Source organism: Aquarana catesbeiana, linkage group LG08 (assembly GCF_042186555.1).
Source record: "Aquarana catesbeiana isolate 2022-GZ linkage group LG08, ASM4218655v1, whole genome shotgun sequence".
Lineage (NCBI taxonomy): Eukaryota > Metazoa > Chordata > Amphibia > Anura > Ranidae > Aquarana > Aquarana catesbeiana.
The window spans coordinates 196325109-196345627 of record NC_133331.1 but is presented as its reverse complement, the minus strand read 5'-3'; the positions used below and the strand labels follow the sequence as shown (position 1 = coordinate 196345627).

The 20519-nt window shown below is 41.4% G+C and overlaps 1 protein-coding gene across 1 annotated transcript in view; it reads left to right on the top strand.

The window, feature by feature from the left end:
• The first annotated feature begins 1324 nt into the window (after positions 1-1324).
• Positions 1325-20519, top strand: part of DUSP13B (dual specificity phosphatase 13B) — a 38330-nt gene continuing 19135 nt past the window's right edge. The window contains exons 1-2 of the mRNA XM_073595196.1: positions 1325-1506; positions 6146-6271. Of these exons, the coding sequence (XP_073451297.1) occupies positions 6147-6271 (125 nt within the window). The 5' untranslated portion in view covers positions 1325-1506; position 6146. The remainder of the gene's footprint in view (positions 1507-6145; positions 6272-20519) is intronic.

Sequence of the window (20519 nt, the reverse complement as noted above, 5' to 3'; positions counted from 1 at the left end):
TGGGATTTTCGCACACAACCATCTCTAGGGTTTACAGAGAATGGTCCGAAAATATCCAGTGAGTGGCAGTTGTGTGGACAAACTGATTCAAGATGATAGAAAGGCAACAGTAACTCAAATGACCACTCGTTACAACCTAGGTATGCAGAATACCATCTCTGAATGCACAACACATTAAACCTTGAAGCAGATGGGCTACAGCAGCAGAAGACCACTCCGGGTGCCACTCCTGTCAGATAAAAACAGGAAACTGAAGGTACAATTCACACAGGCTCACCAAAATTGGACAATAGAAGATGGAAAAACATAACCTGGTCTGATGAGTCTCGATTTCAGCTGTGACATTCAGATAGTAGGATCAGAATTTTGCGTGAACAAAATGAAAGCATGAATCCATCCTGCCTTGTATCAATAGTTCAAGCTGGAGGTATAATGGTGTGGAGGATATTTTCTTGGCACACTTTGGGCCCCTTAGTGCCAATTGAGCATTGTTTAAATGCCAAGACCTACCTGAGTATTGTTGCTGACCATGTCCATCCCTTTATGACTACAGTGTACCCATCTTCTGATGGCTCCTTCCAGCAGGATAATGTACCATGTCACAAAGATCAAATCATCTCACCACTGGTTTCTTGAACATGACAATGAGTTCAGTGGCCTCCACAGTCACCAGATCTCAATCCATTAGAGCACCTTTGGGATGTATTGGAATGGGAGATTTGCATCATGGATGTGCAGCCGACAATTCTGCAACAACTGTGTGATGCTATCATGTCACTATGGACCAAAATCTCTGAGGAATGTTTCCAACACCTTGTTGAATTTATGCCACAAAGAATTAAGGCAGTTCTGAAGGAAAAAGGGGTCCAACCCAGTACTAGCAAGGTGTACCTAATACAGTGGCTGGTGAGTGTAGCTTATCCCAACCCCCGGTTATCCCAATCTCCTTTCAGCTTGGTCTGCATGTAAATGTGGTGAAAAATATAAATTAAGGCATGTAAGAAATAATCACTACAAGTAATAACCCCATATAGTTACAGAATATTTTTCACTATAGTGGTCCTGAAATTTTTTATGACCTTCAGTAGGTACTTAACTCACAGGTCCCATAAAAAACGTACAAAAGTTAGAGCTAAAGGACAAACACATTTACATTTCCACTTTGTATTGAAAAAAGGAATACATAGCCTTTAAATGTATGTTTGCATGTTTATATAGTCATGCATAGATATATTTATTTGCTTTAACATGTCTAGCTTATGTTAGTTCCTTGTAGTGCAGCAATGAGGGAAAAGCGAAACCTTCGGAGTTAAAATTAACACTGATCAAAAATAGAAGCTAAGTAAGATTGCCCGGAGTCACCGTCCAAACGTTTGGCCAGAGGATCCATCTTGTAATGGAGGAGCCGACAGGAATGTAGTGTGACAAACACTTACAAGAAAGAAAAACATCAGAAGAATTCATAGGACGTTTGTTCTTATACGACTGCTACGCAGAGGTTACAAGGTACAAACCTCATAATACTAAAATTCGCAATATTCTGCAATACAAGCTATATGATCGTTGTTGCTACCAAAATACACATATAACACACAGATATATATAACATCTCCTATAAAACTTCATATTTTTCAGAATTAGAGGCATACAATGTCACACGGGTGAAGTACCTTCACCACTTTTATATGAAGTAACTTCACCACTTTTATATGAAGTAACTTCACCACTTTTATATGAAGTACCTTCACCACTTTTATAACACAATACTATGTTTTAAAAATAATGCATCGTAGAGAATTAGTAAAAACTTTATAAAGTTTCTCTTTTTCTAACAGATGTAGCAAGCTACTGTTTTTTTAAAAAAAAGATAAATATAGATACTAAAGTAATAGATATTTTCTAATTAAGTGTACAGGTATTTATAGTCGCAGAAATGTAATATTTAAGTAATCAATATTAATAGTAAGTCATGCTACTTTTTGCGTTTATGTTGACCTTTGCTAATAGGTACATTGTAGTGGGTGACATAAAGCTTTCATGTTGGTATCAATGCTGTTTATTGGCAGTTTATCATGGATACAAAGTGATGAGACACGGATTATTTAGGGATGGGTAAGATAATACTGTACAGAAAATTCATGAACACAAGACCTTGTATTGACAAACACAGAGATTACAGTATTTACAAGATTATTACAGTGCCTTGAAAAAGTATTCATACACATTGAAATTGTCCATATTTTGTCATGTTACAACCAAACGTAAATGTATTTTATTGGGATTTTATGTGATAAAGTAGACCAACACAAAGTGGCACATAATTGCGAAGTGGAAGGAAAATGATAAATGGTTTTCAAAATTTTTTACAAATAAATATCTGAAATGTGTGGCGTGCATTTGTATTCAGCCCCCTTTACTCTGATACCCCTAACTAAAATCTAGTGGCACCAATTGCCTTCAGAAGTCACCTAATTAGTAAACAGAGTCCACCTTTGCATAATTTAACCTCAGTATAAATACAGCTGTTCTGTGAAGCCCTCAGAGGTTTGTTAGAGAGCCTTAGTGAACAAACAGCATCATGAAGGCCAAAGAACACACCAGACAGGTCAAGGATACAGTTGTAGAAAAGTTTAAAGAAGGGTTAGGTTATGAAAAAAAAATCCCAAGCTTTAAGCATCTCACGGAGCACTGTCCAATCCAGAGTATGGCACAATTGCAAACCTACCAAGATATGGCCGTCCCCCTAAACTGGCAGGCCGGGCAAGGAGAGCATTAATCAGAGAAGCAGCCAAGAGGCCCATGATAACTCTGGAGGAGCTGCAGAGATCCACAGTTCAGGTGGGAGAATCTGACCACAGGACAACTATAGGTCGTGCACTCCACAAGTCTGGCTTTTATGGATGAGTGGCAAGAAGAAAGCCATTGTTGAAAGAAAGCCATAAGAAGTCCTGTTTGCAGTTTGCGAGAAGCCACGTGGGGGACACAGCAAGCATGTGGAAGAAGGTGCTCTGTTCAGATGAGCCCAAAATTGAACTTTTTGGCATAAAAGCAAACCGCTATATGTGGTGGAAAACTAACACTGCACATCACCCTTAACACACCATCCCCACCGTGAAACATGGCGGTGGGAGCATCATGTTGTGGGGATGCTTTTCTTCAGCAGGGACAGGGAAGCTGGTCAGAGTTGATGGGTATATGGATGGGACCAAATACAGGACAGTCTTAGAAGAAAACCTGTAAGGGTCTGCAAAAGATTTGAGACTGGGGCGGAGGTTCACCTTCCAGCAGGACAACAACCCTAAACATACAGCCAGGGCTACAATGGAATGGTTTAGATCAAAGCATATTCATGTGCATTCAAAGTCCAGATCTAAATCCAATTGAGAGTCTGTGGCAAGACTTGAAAATTGCTGTTCACAGACACTCACCATCCAATCTGACAGAGCTTGAGTTTTTTGGCAAAGAAGAATGGGCACAAATTTCACTCTCTAGATGTGCAAAGCTGGTAGATACATACCCAAAAAGACTTGCAGCTGTTATTGCAGTGAAAGGTGGTTCTACAAAGTATTGACTCGGGGGGCTGAATACAAATGCATGCCACACTTTTGACATATCTATTTGTAAGAAATTTTGCAAACCATTTATCATTTTCCTTTCACTTCACAATTATGTGCCATTTTGTGTTGGTCTATCACATAAAATCCCAATAAAATACATTTACGTTTTTGGTTGTAACAGGACAAAATGTGGAAAATTTCAAGGGGTATGAATACTTTTTCAATGCACTGTATATGTAGATCAGGAAAAAAGGACTCTTTTAGGTAGAGATATAAAATTCTCGCATTGAAAGCACATTCTCTCCTGCTAATGCTCTCCCGTGAGTCATAACATTTTGTGGTGCAAGGGGAATGGGGGGGGGGGGTAAACAGCTTAAGACCTTAGGCTCAGTTGCTTTGTGTTGAATGTATAGGGTATATGTATGGGGCATTGGACAAACATAAGCACATTAGAAGAGTCTTCCATAATCAATCTCCCTATCGTATCTGACACCCATTGTGAATTCTTTTTTTTTTTATCTCTCCCTCTATGCAACAACCTTTTTTAGTTATTATGAAAATCTAATGAAAAAGTAAAATGAATACTAAAAAAAATAAAAATAAACTGAAATTGCAGTATTTTTTCAAAGACTACCAATGTAAGGGGCATTCCGAGGTTTCTTAACTGAGAATAGCAACTTTGCCACCACTGGCTCTGCCAAAACTATGCTGGCACGGTTAGACTGTTGGTCAATATGACTGACAGCTCCTGCACAAAACTATAAGCTCTTGCACTTATGTCCACTGCTCTTGGTACACCTTTGGCGTTCGTAAACATTGGTAAATGATTACTATAATGAATTATTAATCAGTTGAAAATTGTAAATGTTAAAATGGAGCATGTGTTGGTGAATTTGGTAATATTGGCTATATTAGAAATAAGGCTAACGTTGCTGAGACCTGGTTTTCCCATCACAGAAATCAGATATTGGGTGATGACAGCAAAACGACAAACATGCATGCAAATGTAGATTGTTAATGTCTTGTATACAAATGGCTAACCCTCCAACAAGCATTGGGCTTTAAAAAGTTTCAGATGACCATTGAATCAATTATTTGTCGCTTAATAAATATGCATCTTGGTACACATGTACTGTATGCTGCTACGGATACATGCTTGCTAAAACAAGAGACTATAGCAAAAAAAAATCTAAAATGGTCACAGCAACCCAACACATTGCCCTGATTTTAGCAATGTCAAATTCATGGGTGTTGGACGATGATTATTTGTGGTATACGGAAATACTGGGACTGGCTGCAAGAGGCCACTGAGGGGCTGACATGGAGTATCATGTAGAAAACAAGTCACATGTATGGAGACTGGTTGCTGTAGGCTCAAAGCAATAGCTAGCCAAACAGTAAACTCTAGTAACAGCTTTCCAACTATCTAGTAAAAATAGGGGTGTGCTTATAGTCCATGGAAAGCTGCTAGGTTCTTACATTCCAGGAAGCTCATACTAACTGGGATAGAAAACAGAATGAGGAAAAAGCTGTAAATAAAAAAAAAGAAAAATAAGAAAACATGGTAACCAAATAAAGAGAGAAATACAGTGAGAACACAGTAAAGTTGCGAAACATAAGAGATGCGTAGTGGCAAGAACTGAGAATGGGACCAAAAGTAACTAGAGGTAGGGAGTGAAAAAAGAATGAGAACATATGATGAGATTGTTGACTGTATGACTAGAGTTTGGTTGCTTAGACCTCATGCACCTTGGAGTCTGCAGGCTTAAAAATATACCTTGCATAAAATTTCTGGAATTTTCCCACACCCAAGATGGTGCAGATTGGGCATACAGCTGACCAGCGAAGTGAATGGCTGTATGCCCCAGTACCCACGTAAATGCTGATGCTTCTGTGCATGCAAAGCATCCATGTTTTGGGGAATACATTGTATGCATATGCTCGGGTAAACACTGAACATTGGTGTTTAGATGAGTACAGGGGTGTACAGACATTCATATCTATGGTCAGCTGTATGTCTCACCTGAGGCATCTCAAGCATGAAAAAAACACCAGGAATTTTACACTAGGCACATCTTATGGCCTCTTGGAGTCAGGCGCCAGAGCCTGTGCAACATAAACTCCAGTGTACTCCCCCCCCACCTGGAAAACACAGGTGCTGTGTACAGACGCTCACAGACATGAATGACCGTTTGCAGTTATACTTGGGTATACGCGGGTGCTTGTGTAAACACTCCTATAGGGTACGGCATATGCAAAAATGAGAAACGTTTCAATTTTTTGCATACGCCAGAATGTTATACGAGTGTTTACAAAAGCACTAGCATTTAGCCGATGCACAGTCACTGACTAGTTTTAAAATCTGCATTTCTGAGGCTATCATCCTCATCTTTGCTTACCTATTAAGTGACCCCAAACAAGTATGCAAGTCAGGGGTCCTAACCTTACAGCCTGCATGCCAGTTCCTAGTAAGTTACTTGTAACAAAGAAAAGAGGAGCAGGAACAGTAGACAGTTGTAGCACCCATAGCTATATCTTGATAGATTCCATGAGATTTAAACCATTCATTACTCTTAATACTCCCTTAGGATGGCTGATGTCAAGTCTCGTTATGAGCCCCTACCTGTCCATGACCTACAGCGACTTCTCTGGAGTCACAGATCATCCACAGGACATGTCAACCAAGTATGGCCAAAACTGTACCTCGGAAATGCGTAAGAAGACTGAGCATTCATCTGGGTCCTTTTGCTTCCTTTCTGCATACTGTAACTGTAAAATTTTGAAGTGCGATGTCAAATTTGTATTTTCAAACCAATGTTTTGTATGTCTCTATTATGGCCAAACAAAGATTTAATTTGCATCTTAATTTATTTACATCTTTTGGTGCTTTGCTATTACCAATGTATGCTATATGTGCAGGTAAAGGGCAATATTATGACTATTTGAAGAGCTTAAACATAAGGGAAAGACAGCCACATTTAAAGAATGCATGTAAAATTATACTGCACAGACAAAGACTTATGTTTGGGAAGTTGGATTAGGCTGGGGCGGGTATTGCCCTGACCCTCTTCTGAGCCATTGGGGCTGTGTAATACTGCACAACTTTTTTCTAAAGACCCTAATGAAAAAATCTTTCAACCCTAATGCCGCGTACACACGATCGGACATTCCGACAACAAAACCGTGGATTTATTTCCGACGGATGTCAGCTCAAACTTGTCTTGCATACACACGGTCACAAAAATGTACGACAAGCCGAGAAAAATGAAGTTCAATAGCCACTGCGGCTCTTCTGCTTGATTCCTAGCATGCGTGGAAATTTGTGCGTCGGAATTGTGTACACACAATCAGAATTTCCGACAACGGATTTTGTTGTCGGAAAATTTGAGATCCAGCTCTCAAATTTTTGTTGTCGGAAATTCCAACAGCTAATGTTCGATGGAGCCTACACACGGTCTGAATTTCCGACAACAATCTCACATCGAACATTTGTTGTTGGAAATTCCGACCGCGTGTACGCGGCATAACACACACGACCGGTTTTGCTGTCAGAATAAACGCCTAAGGTTTCTCCGACGGAACTCCAACAGAATTCCATTCAAGCGGTCTTGCCTACACGCGGTCAAACCAAAGTCTGACCAAAGTCCGGCCGTCCCGAACGAGGTGACGTACAGCACGTACGACAGGACTAGAAAAAGGAAGTTCAATAGCCAGTAGCCAATAGCTTCTGTCTCGTACTTGTATCAGAGTATGCATAGTTTTTGGTCCGTCGGAACAGCATACAGACGAGCGGTTTTCCCGATAGGAATTGGTTCCGTTGGAAATATTTAGAACATGTTCCATTTCTAGGTCCGTCAGAATTTTAAAAAAAAAGTCCAATGAGGCATACACACGATCGGAATAGACGATGAAAAGCTTCCGTCGGACTTTTTCTTTTTTTTCAAATATAATTTTATTCAACTGCCAGAGAGGGTAAGACATCAGTGCAACATTCCATACATGAACATGTGGAAATTAGTGAGGACGCAGCCTCTATCAGTTCAAAAGTAAATGAGGGCGCAGCCTCTATCTATGTAATATTCTTAATTCCATCGATTAGTTTATTGCAACATTGATGTACAGTTGCTAGTCCTTATACCATACTATTACGTAATCAGGTAAGTCTCTCCCTCTCCATTTCCAGTTTTCGCAAGGATACAAAAAGAGTAGTTCAGAATGAAGAGAGAGAGAGAAAAAGGAGAAAAAAAATATATAAATAAAAAGGAGGGGAGAAGAGAGGATAGTAAAGAAGAGGGGACATGAGAAAGAGGGTTAGTAGAAAGCCAGCATGGGGGAAAGGGAAGTAGGTCCAAGGGAGGAAGAGGAAAGCCTGAGGGGGGGAATGGGGAGGCAAGGGAAAGGGGAGAAGATAAACAAACAAACAAAGGGGTACATGGAGGCAGCAGCTGCACTCGCCCGCACCACCACGAGCCGCCTATATCTTCAATCTGCTTTAGTTAATCTTCCCCCCCAACAGAGCCGTATTTCCAACAAAATGGATACATGTTAAACAGGAGTAGAACTCCCCAGGAGAGTTTGGCCCTCATCTGAGAAGATGAACATATTCCACTTAGACCAAGTCCTGGAGAACCGTTCGTTTTGGTTCCGGGCTGTGAGAACGAGATCTTCCATTTTTTTGATATCCTCCACCTTCCTAACCCACATACTAACAGTAGGAGGTTGCGTGGATTTCCAGAGTAAAGGAATGCATGCTTTGGCTGCATCTAGAAGGTGGCGAATCAACGACTTTTTGTAAGCCTTACCAGGTATATTGGAGGCATGTAGAAGGAAGAGAGCCTGGTCTGCCGCAATAGGGCGCTCCGTGAAACTGAGTCTGAGTTGATCTGAGTCGTACTTTGAACGGTCCTCCAGAACTGCTCCAACATGGGGCAGCTCCAAAAGACATGTAGGAGAGTTCCCCGGTCGGTCTGGCATCTCCAGCAGCGATCTGAGGCAGATGGGAATATGATATTTAATTTTGCAGGGGTGTTGTACCATCTGGTGAGAATTTTAAAATTAGTCTCCTGCATCTTTGTGCATAACGAGGATCTGTGTGTGAATTGTAAGATGTTCTGCTTTTGACGAGACGTGAAGGTACAATGCAAGTCCTTCTCCCACGCTTCGAGGCAGTGCAAGCGAGGTTCCTCTAGTTGTGTAATCAATAATTGATATGTAGCAGAAAGGGCGTGGGACATTGGACCCTCTTCTGAGCAATATGTTTCATAAGTGGTCAGGGTTGAAGTATAATTACCAGGAGGGGGAAGTGACTTGAGAAAATGAGAGAGTTGTAATGCTCTCCAATAATCCAGACAGAAATGTCCCCGTCTGACTTTTTCTGTCGGACATTCCTCTTGTGTGTACGCGGCTTAAGACTTGCAAATAAATGACTTTTACAATAAGGTTAAAGTGTTACTAAACCCACATCATAAAAACCTATCGATAAATGATGTATTACATGCAGTTCATACCCACTCATTCACTATGAGATTCGTTATCTTTATTTTGCAAAAAAAAACTGTTTAATCTTGCTGTTCTCTACCTCCACCTTCTGTCCAATTCCCCAATTCAGCTAAAGATTTTGCAGAGCAGCGTCTGCACTTGCTCAGGTTTCAGTGAGTTTCCATGCTGTGCTGAGCATTTCCTCCCTATCATATCTGTGCAGCCCATGTGACTATAGAATCACACGTGTGGGAGTATACACAGTTGTAAATTACAGCCCAAGCCCTCCCTCCTCCTCCATGCCCACTAATCAGCTAAACACAATGGGGGAGTGATATTACATCTTGATTGATGGAGAAATCACCTCCCTCTTATTCTAAAACACAGGCTGGACTGACAGAAATCCACCCACATGTTATTGCCAAAAATAATAACAACTTATTTTCAAAGATGTATTTGTATGACAATTTAAAACAGTTTATTGATATTAATAATTTTGTTCTACTCTGTATCAGAAAGGCTGTTTTTTTATTTTATTTTGAACATGTGACCAGCAGCAGAGGACTAGAAGCTTCTCCTGCTTATGTTGGCCTGCAGACAGGCTTGGAAAGATCTGGGTCATGTTTAGGAAAATGGTACTTAGATGTTTTTTTTTTATTAAAATAATTACAGTGCTATCATCCATATACAGAAATAGAACGTACAATGTAAATTAAACAGTGTGTGTTAAGTATCACTTTAAGCTACACATGCAAGGCCTTATGAGTTCAGAGAAGGATCAGCCCCCCTGGTACAGTAAAGTAGGCTGCCATTCTCACATTGGGCCAACTGCTGATCTAAGTCAAAAGGTGTATAGCTAAAATGGGAATAGGTAGCTAGCGTTGTTAGCCTTCGTTTGTTTAAAAATACACCTATCCATTAAAATTATGCATGTTTTTTCACTTGTATCTGTTGCTATGTGCAGTATAGAAGTTATGAGCCTTTCCTTGGACAAATAATTATTCTGAGAGTAATGCTAATGAACTCTCTTCACTAATTTCCCCATTCTCCTGCCTCCCGTGCCTGTTTCCAAAATTCCTATTATTATTTACCCAGCATACAGTATAATCAAGCATGCATTCTCTTTTTTGGTATTTTTAAACATAAAAATATTGGTTATATTTAGAAAGCATGCAGCCCTAATTATTTAGGAAAGTTAAAGAAATTCTCCATCCCTTTTACTGCAAACTACTGTATGTTCTGCACACAATTCTCTGCCTACCCATAAACCTTAATTTTTTTCGAACATACAACGGTCCTATGACTATGGTGTACTAGAATATACTAGTAAATGTGAAAAACAAGTGGTTTAAATGAAACACTCATTCACCATTGCGCCAAAGAAAAAGGAAACAATTGATGAATAGAACAAATAAAAAAACAAAAAATAAAAAAAAACAAAAAGGAGCTGCTTGAAAAATAAACAAAATGGTAAACATGATCACTCAAACTGAAATTTAAAAGTGAACAGCAGCGCTAGATGCTTAATCAGTTCATTGAAAATAACGAAAATTCAAAATCACAATAAAAAATAAATAAATAAATGCTTGAGGCCAACAGAGTAAACCTCAGAAAAAAGTGTAGAAAATGGAAAGTCAGTGAATGAAAGTCCATAAAAAAGTCACAGAAATTATGCAAAAAGATGCCAAACTAGTGTAAGCGATCCTCCAAAGAGTGATGAGATATTCACACAACACCATGAGTGTAACAGACACCTCTCCCCATCCGTAATGAACTCACCAAAGGTAGTTGCCTCACACTCACGTGTTTGGCAGTAGAGCAGTTACCCGTGTAGGCTTAATAACTTGAATACGCAACTCTCCAACTGATAAAATCAAGATGTAGCACACTCACATAGAGGGGAGCTAAAAGAAAGATCCACTAGTGCAATAACGTCTAAAACCATATTCAATTTATTGTAAAATCTTCAATAAATGCACTTACAAAGTTCACATAAATAATGAGCTAATATTAGATTATATCTACCAGATACACACTTTCTACAGGAATAAAAACCTTTCTTATCAAAATGCAATTTTTGTTGTCCAGGTGGATCTAAAATTTTCTTTACCACCCAGTCACCAAAATTGGGGACCTTCCTATAAATTAATTTAGGGTTTGAGGGAAGACTGGACCCAAATCTCTTTCTATAGATATAAAGATGGCCTCTACATCACGATATTAGTGGTGAAAATTAGATATAAAACCCCATTGGTGCCTATTAGATAATGTGGACATGCTTTTAACTGACAAGACCTGAGATCTAGAAGCATTAGCAACCTCAACAATTATGCCATCAAGAAATTCAGGGTCATAACCTTTCTGTATAAATTAAGCACATTTGACTGGGCATAATAATCATAATTTCTACTACAATATTTTTTATCCAAGCCGGATGATGACCACTCTTAACTGATAAATAACTGTTCCAGTCTATGGGTTTAAAATAGACCTTAGTGTTCAACGTTGGACCAAATTTGTCATTGGTGACATCTAGAAAATTAATAGACTTGTCACTCACTTGATAATCCAGATGTATATTATTACCATTGGTGTTAAGTAAGGATAAAAATGCATAAACAGATTCTTCAGAACCCTCCCATATGAATAGAAGGTCATTAATGAACCTCCGGTAATATTTTAATTGTGGTCATTGCACACTAAACACATGTCTATCCCCCCACTCTGCGATAAACAGGTTAGCGAGGCTAGGCGCAAACTTTGCACCCATTGCAATGCCAACCTGTTGAGAATAGAAATGGCCCTGAAACCAAAAATAGTTGTGAAAAATGCAAAAATCTAGATCTTTGCCCAAAAAAACTTTTTGTGAATGGGGAATGCCCTCCCTTTTACTGAGGGCCCAATTTAATACCAGAAATGCATCGTCCTGTCGGATGATTGTATACAACGATGATACATCAGCTGTTACCAAGAATGTAGGTTTCTCACTATCCAGTTCTTGAGCCCTTGGTAGTCAATACACTAGGCTGCAGAAACTTGTGTAAGTACTCTTCCAACCTTGATTTCACTGAACCAATCCCATTGACAATTGGTTGTGGTGGTGGAGTCGCATTTTTTGTGGACTTTAGGGAGAGTATATATCTCAGGAATGTGACAAGCACTAAGTACCAAATATTTTTGTTCTTTCTTATTTAGTACTTTATATCTAGAGCCTAATTCAACCAACGCCATTAATTGTTCCCTGTATAAACTCGTAGGATCCCTATCGAGTCTTCTATACATGGCCCTATCATTTAATAAATCTGGCTGTGATAAAAAAAATCTTTTTTTAAGACCACAATGCCACCACTTTTATCAGCAGGTCTTATGATCATATCTTTCCTTTTTTCCTGTGATTTTATACCTTCTGTGATATAATTAGGATTTATTTTTATTTAGCTGGGTATTCTCTAAATCTTTAAGCACTACATTTTTAAACACTTCAATGTGATGATTATTACTAATCTGAGGGTTGAACATAGATTTATTATATAAACCACTATCAATCAACCACTTGGGAGTCAGCAACAACTCTGTTCCCATTCTCCAAAGGGTGTCTTAAAAAATATATTTTTGTATTCAACTTTTGTATGAATTTATGAGTGATAATATAGACTTCAAATTCATTTAAAGGTTTCTTAGGGGCACATTTTAATCCCAAATTGAATATGTTCAGTTCTTTATGATCCAGTTTAGCTTTACATGAATTATAAATCCCATCGTTTAGGTGTCCCTTCTTTTCTTTCTTGGATATTTTTTGTCTTCCTGCCCTACAACCTCTCCGTTTCTTCACAGGGGCTCTCTGTTGTTGGGTATATGCTGAGGGGGCCTCCCCTTCCACCTCCTTGATAAATCGGAGGATGGAAGTTCAGTTTCAGGTTCTCCATCCCTTCCCCTGGTCTCCTAAAAAAAGGCAATCTGTAATCATATTCCTCATCATAATCATATTGAGCTAAAGGTTGGAACCTATTCTGTACTGTGATTGGGTACCTATCATCCTGATGCCTAGAGGTGGTTGGAGGTCACTGTTGCTAGTTCCTATGTTCATTGTATTGTACATATTGTGGATTATTTCTTTGTTTAAATGGTGGTGGTCTTGGTGATTGATACCCTCATTGTTGGGGTACCTGATTGTAACTCTGTTTCTGTACTAAATTTAGGGCCATGATGATGATTAGGAGTATGACCTCCTCCCCCACAAGGTGGGCCTTTGGGTGCAGGGACAGCGGGGGTACTGGGGGTACTGGTGGGGGTACTGGTTGAGGGTTTGTCATCGACCCCTGTATCTCACCTCTATTCTGACTAACATTTATGATAATGGGATTCTGCCACAAATAAATAAAATTGTTTTTAAAATCAGTGGAATCCCTCTTGAATTTTAAACTTTTTTCTTTTGGGTATCCCTATCCACTTTATCTAATTTCTTCTTAATGTTGGTGTTAAATTCTTTATATTCGTTAGAATCTTTAATGGGGACAGTTTATCTTGTAGTTTAACTGTATTGTTGATGCAATCTAATTTCACCTTTTTTCTCTTCAGAACTAAAACCTGTAGCTCTCTACCAGCTTGGTTGAAGAAATCCAACCATTCATCCATATACACTTTGTCTGTTAGACCATCCTGTGGGGCTACCTCCCACCTTAAGCTCCTAAAAATGATGTTTATTTAGGATAATGTTCAAATGTGAAAACATCCCACCAAGTCTTAATCTGTTTTTCCAATGCATTTTCCAATGTTTTAAAAATAGCAGTGTAATTAAAATCTAGGAGAGGTGTCTGTTACACTCACAGTGTTGTGTGAAGATCTCTCTCTTTGGAGGATCGCTTACACCGTTTTGGCATCTTTTTGCTTCATCTCTGTGACTTTTTTATGGACTTTCATTCACTGAATCTATTTTCTACACTTTTTTCTGAGGTTTACTCTGTTGGCCTCAAGCATTTATTTATTTATTTTTCATTGTGATTTTGATGACTTTTCGTTATTTTCAATCAATTGATTTAGCATCTAGCGCTGCTGATCACTTTTAAATTTCAGTTTGAGTGATCATATTTACTAGAATATACTGCCAGTTGTAAGGTATGGGGAAATAGTGGTCAGGGGGAGGTCTAACTATTGAAATACAGGCTGCAGAATAAAATTTGCTTGCAAGGCATTGTACCTCCTGTGGCGCTCACCCCATAAAGTGCCGCTGGATTCCACTGGTTGTTCTCCTAAGTTAGTGCAGAAGCAGCCAGGCACAAAGCTTTTTTATATTTATTGCAGAAAATTGTAACTACGAAGGACAGTGGGTGTGGGATACTCCAACAGCTTGAGCACAAATTTGCAGAGGACACTTCTCTAGGTGACAGCAACAGTCTTTCACTCCCAGCTGTGAACCAGGAGAATATTAGGCATAGAATTAGTAAAGGCACCTCTCCACTAGAGCATGGGTAGGACATGAAAGTAGACTAGAACAATCTAGTTCCCTGCAGATGATGACCGCAAGATTGTTTTGGGCAGTTATTAGAAGCAGACTGGAGCAGTTTGGGTTCTTGCAGCTGAAGACCACAAGATAGAATAGCACACTAGGCACACTGGAGCAAGTTTTTAACATCCACAGCTGGAGATTATAGATAAACTGCAGCTCAGGGGATTGAACTCTATACACACAAATCCCAGTGAAAGCAAGGCCATGGACTCAATCCAAGGGAGGGAGTAGTCCAGCAGCCAGTCAGAAAGGCTTTAAGTCCTAACAGCCTCCTGAAGCATATGCCCCTTCATTTCTTCCAGGAGAAAAACAACACATCTCTCTGGGCTCCTAGCTATTTAGCTGTCTCCCACTGACCACCTGGACACACCTACTTAGGGATTGGCTGGAGCAAAGTAAGAGCCCGGCCTGGGCATTTGAATTTCCTAATTCCTACATTCCTGATTCCGGAATTTCCTGATTCCTACACTGGAGCCGGTGTAAAGATTGCTGGAGTCGCTGCAGGCTTCCCTCTTGTAGCACCGCCGAGAAGAACTGTCAAGAGCGCCCTCTGGTGGTCAGAGGGTGGCAGTTCAAGATGTACTGGCTCATTCTGCTTGCTGCCAGCCACCAGCGCAAGGCCCAGTTCCCAGTGGGCCACTGACCAGCACTGGTCTGCGGTCTGGGTGTTGAGGATCCCTGCTCTAATGTAATATATTGTGGTTTACCAATCATAAATGTGGTGCCTGTATTAGTTTTCTTTTTTAGGCTTTTCCCATCTTCATTTTCATGCTGTGATCTGGTCAATAACACCCTTCCTGTCTTGTGGTGTTTCCACTCTGAATGGAGGAACAATGGAGACACATTTGGACAGCAGTATTGTCAATCTGGGGTAGTGTTAGATGTACCAGCAGATTGGATTAGAGTAACAAATTAAGTCCACATTCCAGCTAACACACTTTCGCAGTTGCAGCAACAGTTTTTTTGCATTTGGGATAACAGTTTTACACAACTTTAGAAAATCTGGTCATTTTAAGCACCCCTCACACTGCTAAATGGTTTCTTTCAACCCTCTAACTGCCACGTTTGCTGGACAGCTTGGTCTGTTAAAGAAAGTTTAAAAAAATCAATCTTACTGGAGGGATTAACGGGTAAAAATAAAGTAAAAGGCGCTTAATGAATAAAGAAAACAAATCCAGCCACTACATTTAAGAAATGGTAAGTTGCAATATAATGCATTTTTTTTCTAAATTTTAATACTGTTTTAATTCCCATTTTCTCCAAACTTAAACCAAAACTACACTACATCAGAGCACCAAAAAAAAAAAAGTTATTTAACCGCTTGCCTACAGGGCACTTACACCCCCTTCCTGCCCAGGCCATTTTTCAGCTTTCAGCGCTGTCACATTTCGAATGACAATTGCGCGGTCATACTACACTGTACCCAAATGAAGATTTTATCATTTTCTTCACACAAATAGAGCTTTCTTTTGGTGGAATTTAATCACTTCTGGGTTTTTTATTTAAAAAAAAAAAAAAATGATAAAAAAAAGGTTCTCTCAGTAAATTTTGTAATTAAGTAATTTTTCTCCTTCACTGATGTGCGCTGATAAGGTGGCACTGATGGGCACTGATAGGCTGAACTGGTGGGCATTGATGAGGTGGCACTTATGGGCACTGATGAGGCGGCACTTATGGGCACTGATTAGGTAGCAATGATGAGGAGGCACTAATATGCCGCACTTATGGGCGCTGCTAAGTGGCACTGATATGTGGCACTGATGAGCTGTGATAGGCGGCACTGATGGTCACTTATAGGTGACACTGATAGGCGGCACGGATAAGCGGTACTGATGGGCACTGATGGGTGGCACTGATGGGCAACACTGATGGGCATTGATAGGCAGGACTGATAGCCAGCACTAAATAGCATCACTAATGGGCACTGATTGGTGGCACTTGTTGGCAGTGGTGGGCACTGATTGCTGGCACTGGTACGCACTGATTGGTGACACTTTTGGTGCTATAATGTAATCAGTGCCCTGATTACATGTTTTGTTGCCCCCTGCGTGGAGTTGCCGCTGATTGGCTCTCCTCGTCACACACTCTGTCAGTGTGAGGCATGAGCGCCGATTCCCGGCATCTCCATGTTTACATGTGACCGGCTGTGATTGGACACAGCCGATCACATGGTTAAAAAGCCTACACGGTGTCGTAGCATCGCCGCGGGGCACACGAGAGTGGCCGTTCTGAGACGCCGTCATACGACGGCGCCCCAGAATAAGGGCCGCCCCGCCGTCATTTGACGGTGGGCAGACAGCAACTAATTAATATTCAAAGCAAACTCACCTCTCCATCCATGTCTCCATGCTTTATTTTGCTAGAAATCACTTTGAAAAACACCCCCTAGCATTTCTGGCTGTGGTCATCTTCAACAAGAGCAGATGTTTCATGTTGCGTTTACTTTCTGGAATCCATCTGCCCTTAGCTCAGACGAGGCAGGAAGGGTGTGCTTGGATGGGAAAACCCCTCCTCCCCACTCCCCTTCTAAAACTCCTGGGATGTATGACATAATTTGCCTTGGCCTGGGAACAAGGATGTAAATGAAGAAATGTAAAAAACAAAATCAAGTAAATATAATATAGCAGCCTAAGGAATAAAAATAGTTCATGTTGCTTGAGAAAGTGAAGTTCTGCTTTAATGAATCTGCCCTTAAAATGGCTGGTTTTCTGTTCATTCATAAATATGTATCTGGATTACTTTTATTTTTTTCCTCTAACAAATAGTACACAGCTACTTTTTTGTAAGTTCATTTGCCTTTCCTCTAGAGGTCATTGTGGTTGCAGCATAGAAGAACAAGTTTAAACATTTGTTTTTAGTTTTGATAACTGTGTAAATATGTTCGTGGAGATGACCCCAAGTCTCAGCATGTTCTGTGCTTGATGCTTTCTAAATACAAAGTTATGACTAACCATCCACCTACCAGTAATTACATGACCCGAAATGGCTAAATCAAGGTGACCCTTAAGTAATCATAAACTTTAATCAAAGAAAGAAGGAAGAGCTTCTAATGCCCCGTACACACGGTCGGACTTTGTTCGGACATTCCGACAACAAAATCCTAGGATGTTTTCCGACGGATGTTGGCTCAAACTTGTCTTCCATACACACAGTCACACAAAGTTGTCGGAAAATCCGATCGTTCTGAACGCAGTGACGTAAGACATGTACGTCAGGACTATAAACGGGGCAGTGGCCAATAGCTTTCATCTCTTTATTTATTTCTGAGCATGCGTGGCACTTTGTCCGTCGGATTTGTGTACACACGATCGGAATTTCCGACAACGGATTTTGTTGTCGGAAAATATTATATCCTGCTCTCAAACTTTGTGTGTCAGAAAATCTGATAGAAAATGTGTGATGGAGCCTACACACGGTCGGAATTTCCGACAACAAGGTCCTATCACACATTTTCCGTCGGAAAATCCGACCGTGTGTACGGGGCATAAGTCTTGACAATTCAGTTGTACACTGCCAGTTTGGTTGTATGATGTACCATATGCTATGTATTTGTAGCTACCCCTTAACTCCCAGAAGCCAGTAGGGACTCCAGATATCCTTCAGGCTGTGTCCATGGCAGATAGTTGGGGTGTGAAACATTGGGCACCAGTCACTTTAATTAAACAAACTGAATTTATTTGACATTTCTCAGAAAGGAGACGGGGTTTAGGGCATTAGGCACCCAGAGCCCAGTTCTGCACAGACTCCAGTCTCCCCTCCCAGCTTTACATAACAGGGGTCTTTAGGCCAGGACTGGCATTTCAGTGATTTAGAAAATCAGGACAAGGGACATAACTTACATTTAATCCGAAGTGTCTTATGTGCTGGTGCCAGCTGATGTTCATTGACCCCCTCTCATAACTCGTGGCTGTAATCTTCCAGTGTTGAGGGGTTAATACTCATCACACCCTTTCTGCCCCCTCCTCCATTCATAAAAGTTGTAGCTCCCTCTAGTATGTGTGCTATAGTTAATTTAGGCTTGGTAGTGTAGGTCTGCTAGGACAGGCAAAACAGGAGACCCAGCATGCTCTACTTGCAGCGAAAGAGAGGAATATGAGCAAGATGGCAGATGGTGCACATGTGTATGCTGACCTGGTTGCCTGATAAGCAAGAGGTGACATTGGTGGACACTGGTGTCCAGTTGGAGCATAGAGGGGGATTCGCCCATGGGGTGATCGAGGGAATGGAGAGGCTGTGTCTTTTGTGTTCTGGCTGCAGGAGACCTACTGCAGTGGTCAGTGCCTGGATCCGGTGCAGGCACTGCGATGAGATGCTTACCAAGCTAACGCTGTGTGAGCAGAGTGTATCTCCCTCTAGTATGTGTGCTAGAGTTAATTAAGGTTTGGTAGTGTAGGTCTGTTAGGGCAGGCAAACCATAGTTAGCTCAGGGCTAAGCCTGAGCTGTGTAATCTGGGTCAGGGTTACTTTAGTTCAAGGCTGGGTAACTCATCCTAGCAGCTTCACTGGTGCCTCCCCCTGTTTTCTGGGACATTGAAGAATGTTCCAGACATAGTGGGCGGAGGTTAGGAGCAGCTGCTTGGCATATTTATGAGGGCCTCAGCCAATCTCCAGTAAAAGGCTGGCAGGGGGCAGGCCACCTCATAAATAGGCATGAGTCATGCCAGGAGGGGCAGTCGGGGGGAAGATGGAGATGGAGTGCTGAGGAGGCTGTCGTTGGTTCTTGAGGGTGCCCCTTAAATTTAAGCTTTAAGTGTCCCCAAGTGGGATCTGGATCACCAACCAGCCATATTGGTAAAACAAAACAGTCTTTATTTTTCAAAAGTTTAACAAACCAGCTTTGTTGAACATAAAACAATCAAAATGGTTCAGATACATCTGGTATTTAAAACAAAACTTTGACTCACCACTAGTATGAACTTGTCCCCAAAAGGGTTTGGAGTGCCCGCCTGCTCCAGGGGTTCAGAAAGGTCACAAGAACTCAGCAGTGTCTCAGCCAGTGTTGCCAACCATCAGTACTTTTACTGGCAGCCAGTAAAAAACTGTCACTTTTCTCCTGTCTGTAAATGGCACTGACAGGAAAAGGTTTACAGTTAAAAATATGGCTGTAAAGCTCAGCACATGCGCAGTTCCAGTCCGGAGCAGGCCAAAACCATCCGATTGCCTGCTACAGTGTTCGAATAGCGCTGGTGGGGGGTGGGTCTGGCGGAGGCAGTGCCTGAGCATGTCATGTGTCATGTTGCAAGGGAGCTAAAAGGAGCAGCCGGAGCCTCATGTGCAGGTCCGCGGGTTGGGACTGTTTGGACTGGAGTGGACTGAGGGGGCCACCTGCCGTGTAGAGAGACTGTGACTTAGGAGGGGACATGACATGTTGTTGAGGTCTCATCACTATCTATACTGCTGCACACTGCTGTCAGTGTCACTGTAAGAGGCAATTTCATGTGTGTGTGTGTGCCTGCCCATTCAAATTTTTTGCCCTCCTATGTTCTGTCCCTGAGCTCAGTGACATCACTAGGGGGTGGCTATTGGGGATATAGCCCCGAGTCTGGGGCCCATAGCCCTTCTTACCGGGTCTCTTACCAGGTGGGTGCATTCCTTGCAAATAAGAAAGGTATGTCCTGGTCCGGAATGCAGGGGACAGGGGCGGACTGAGCTGCGGTAGTGCTGGCTCCGGCTCCGCCCCCCGCCTCCACCTGACTCTACCCTTGGCCACTGGTTGCTAGAGCCACCTAGCGTCCAGCAACCAGTGACGTCACGGCCGCAACTCCCTCCCTGCCCAGCATTCAAAGCGGAGGAGGATTCCACTTCCTCCTCCTCTGCGTTAGTGCTCCTGGGCCTAAAGAGACCCCTTGTCATGGTCCTGGACTGGATCGTCCCCTCGCTGGACCAGTGGCGGTTGGGTGCAGGGCAGCGGCATCTTCAAACAGGGAGGGGGAGGCCTGGGCAGCCTGGAAGAGCCCAGGAGGGAGTGAGAGATAACG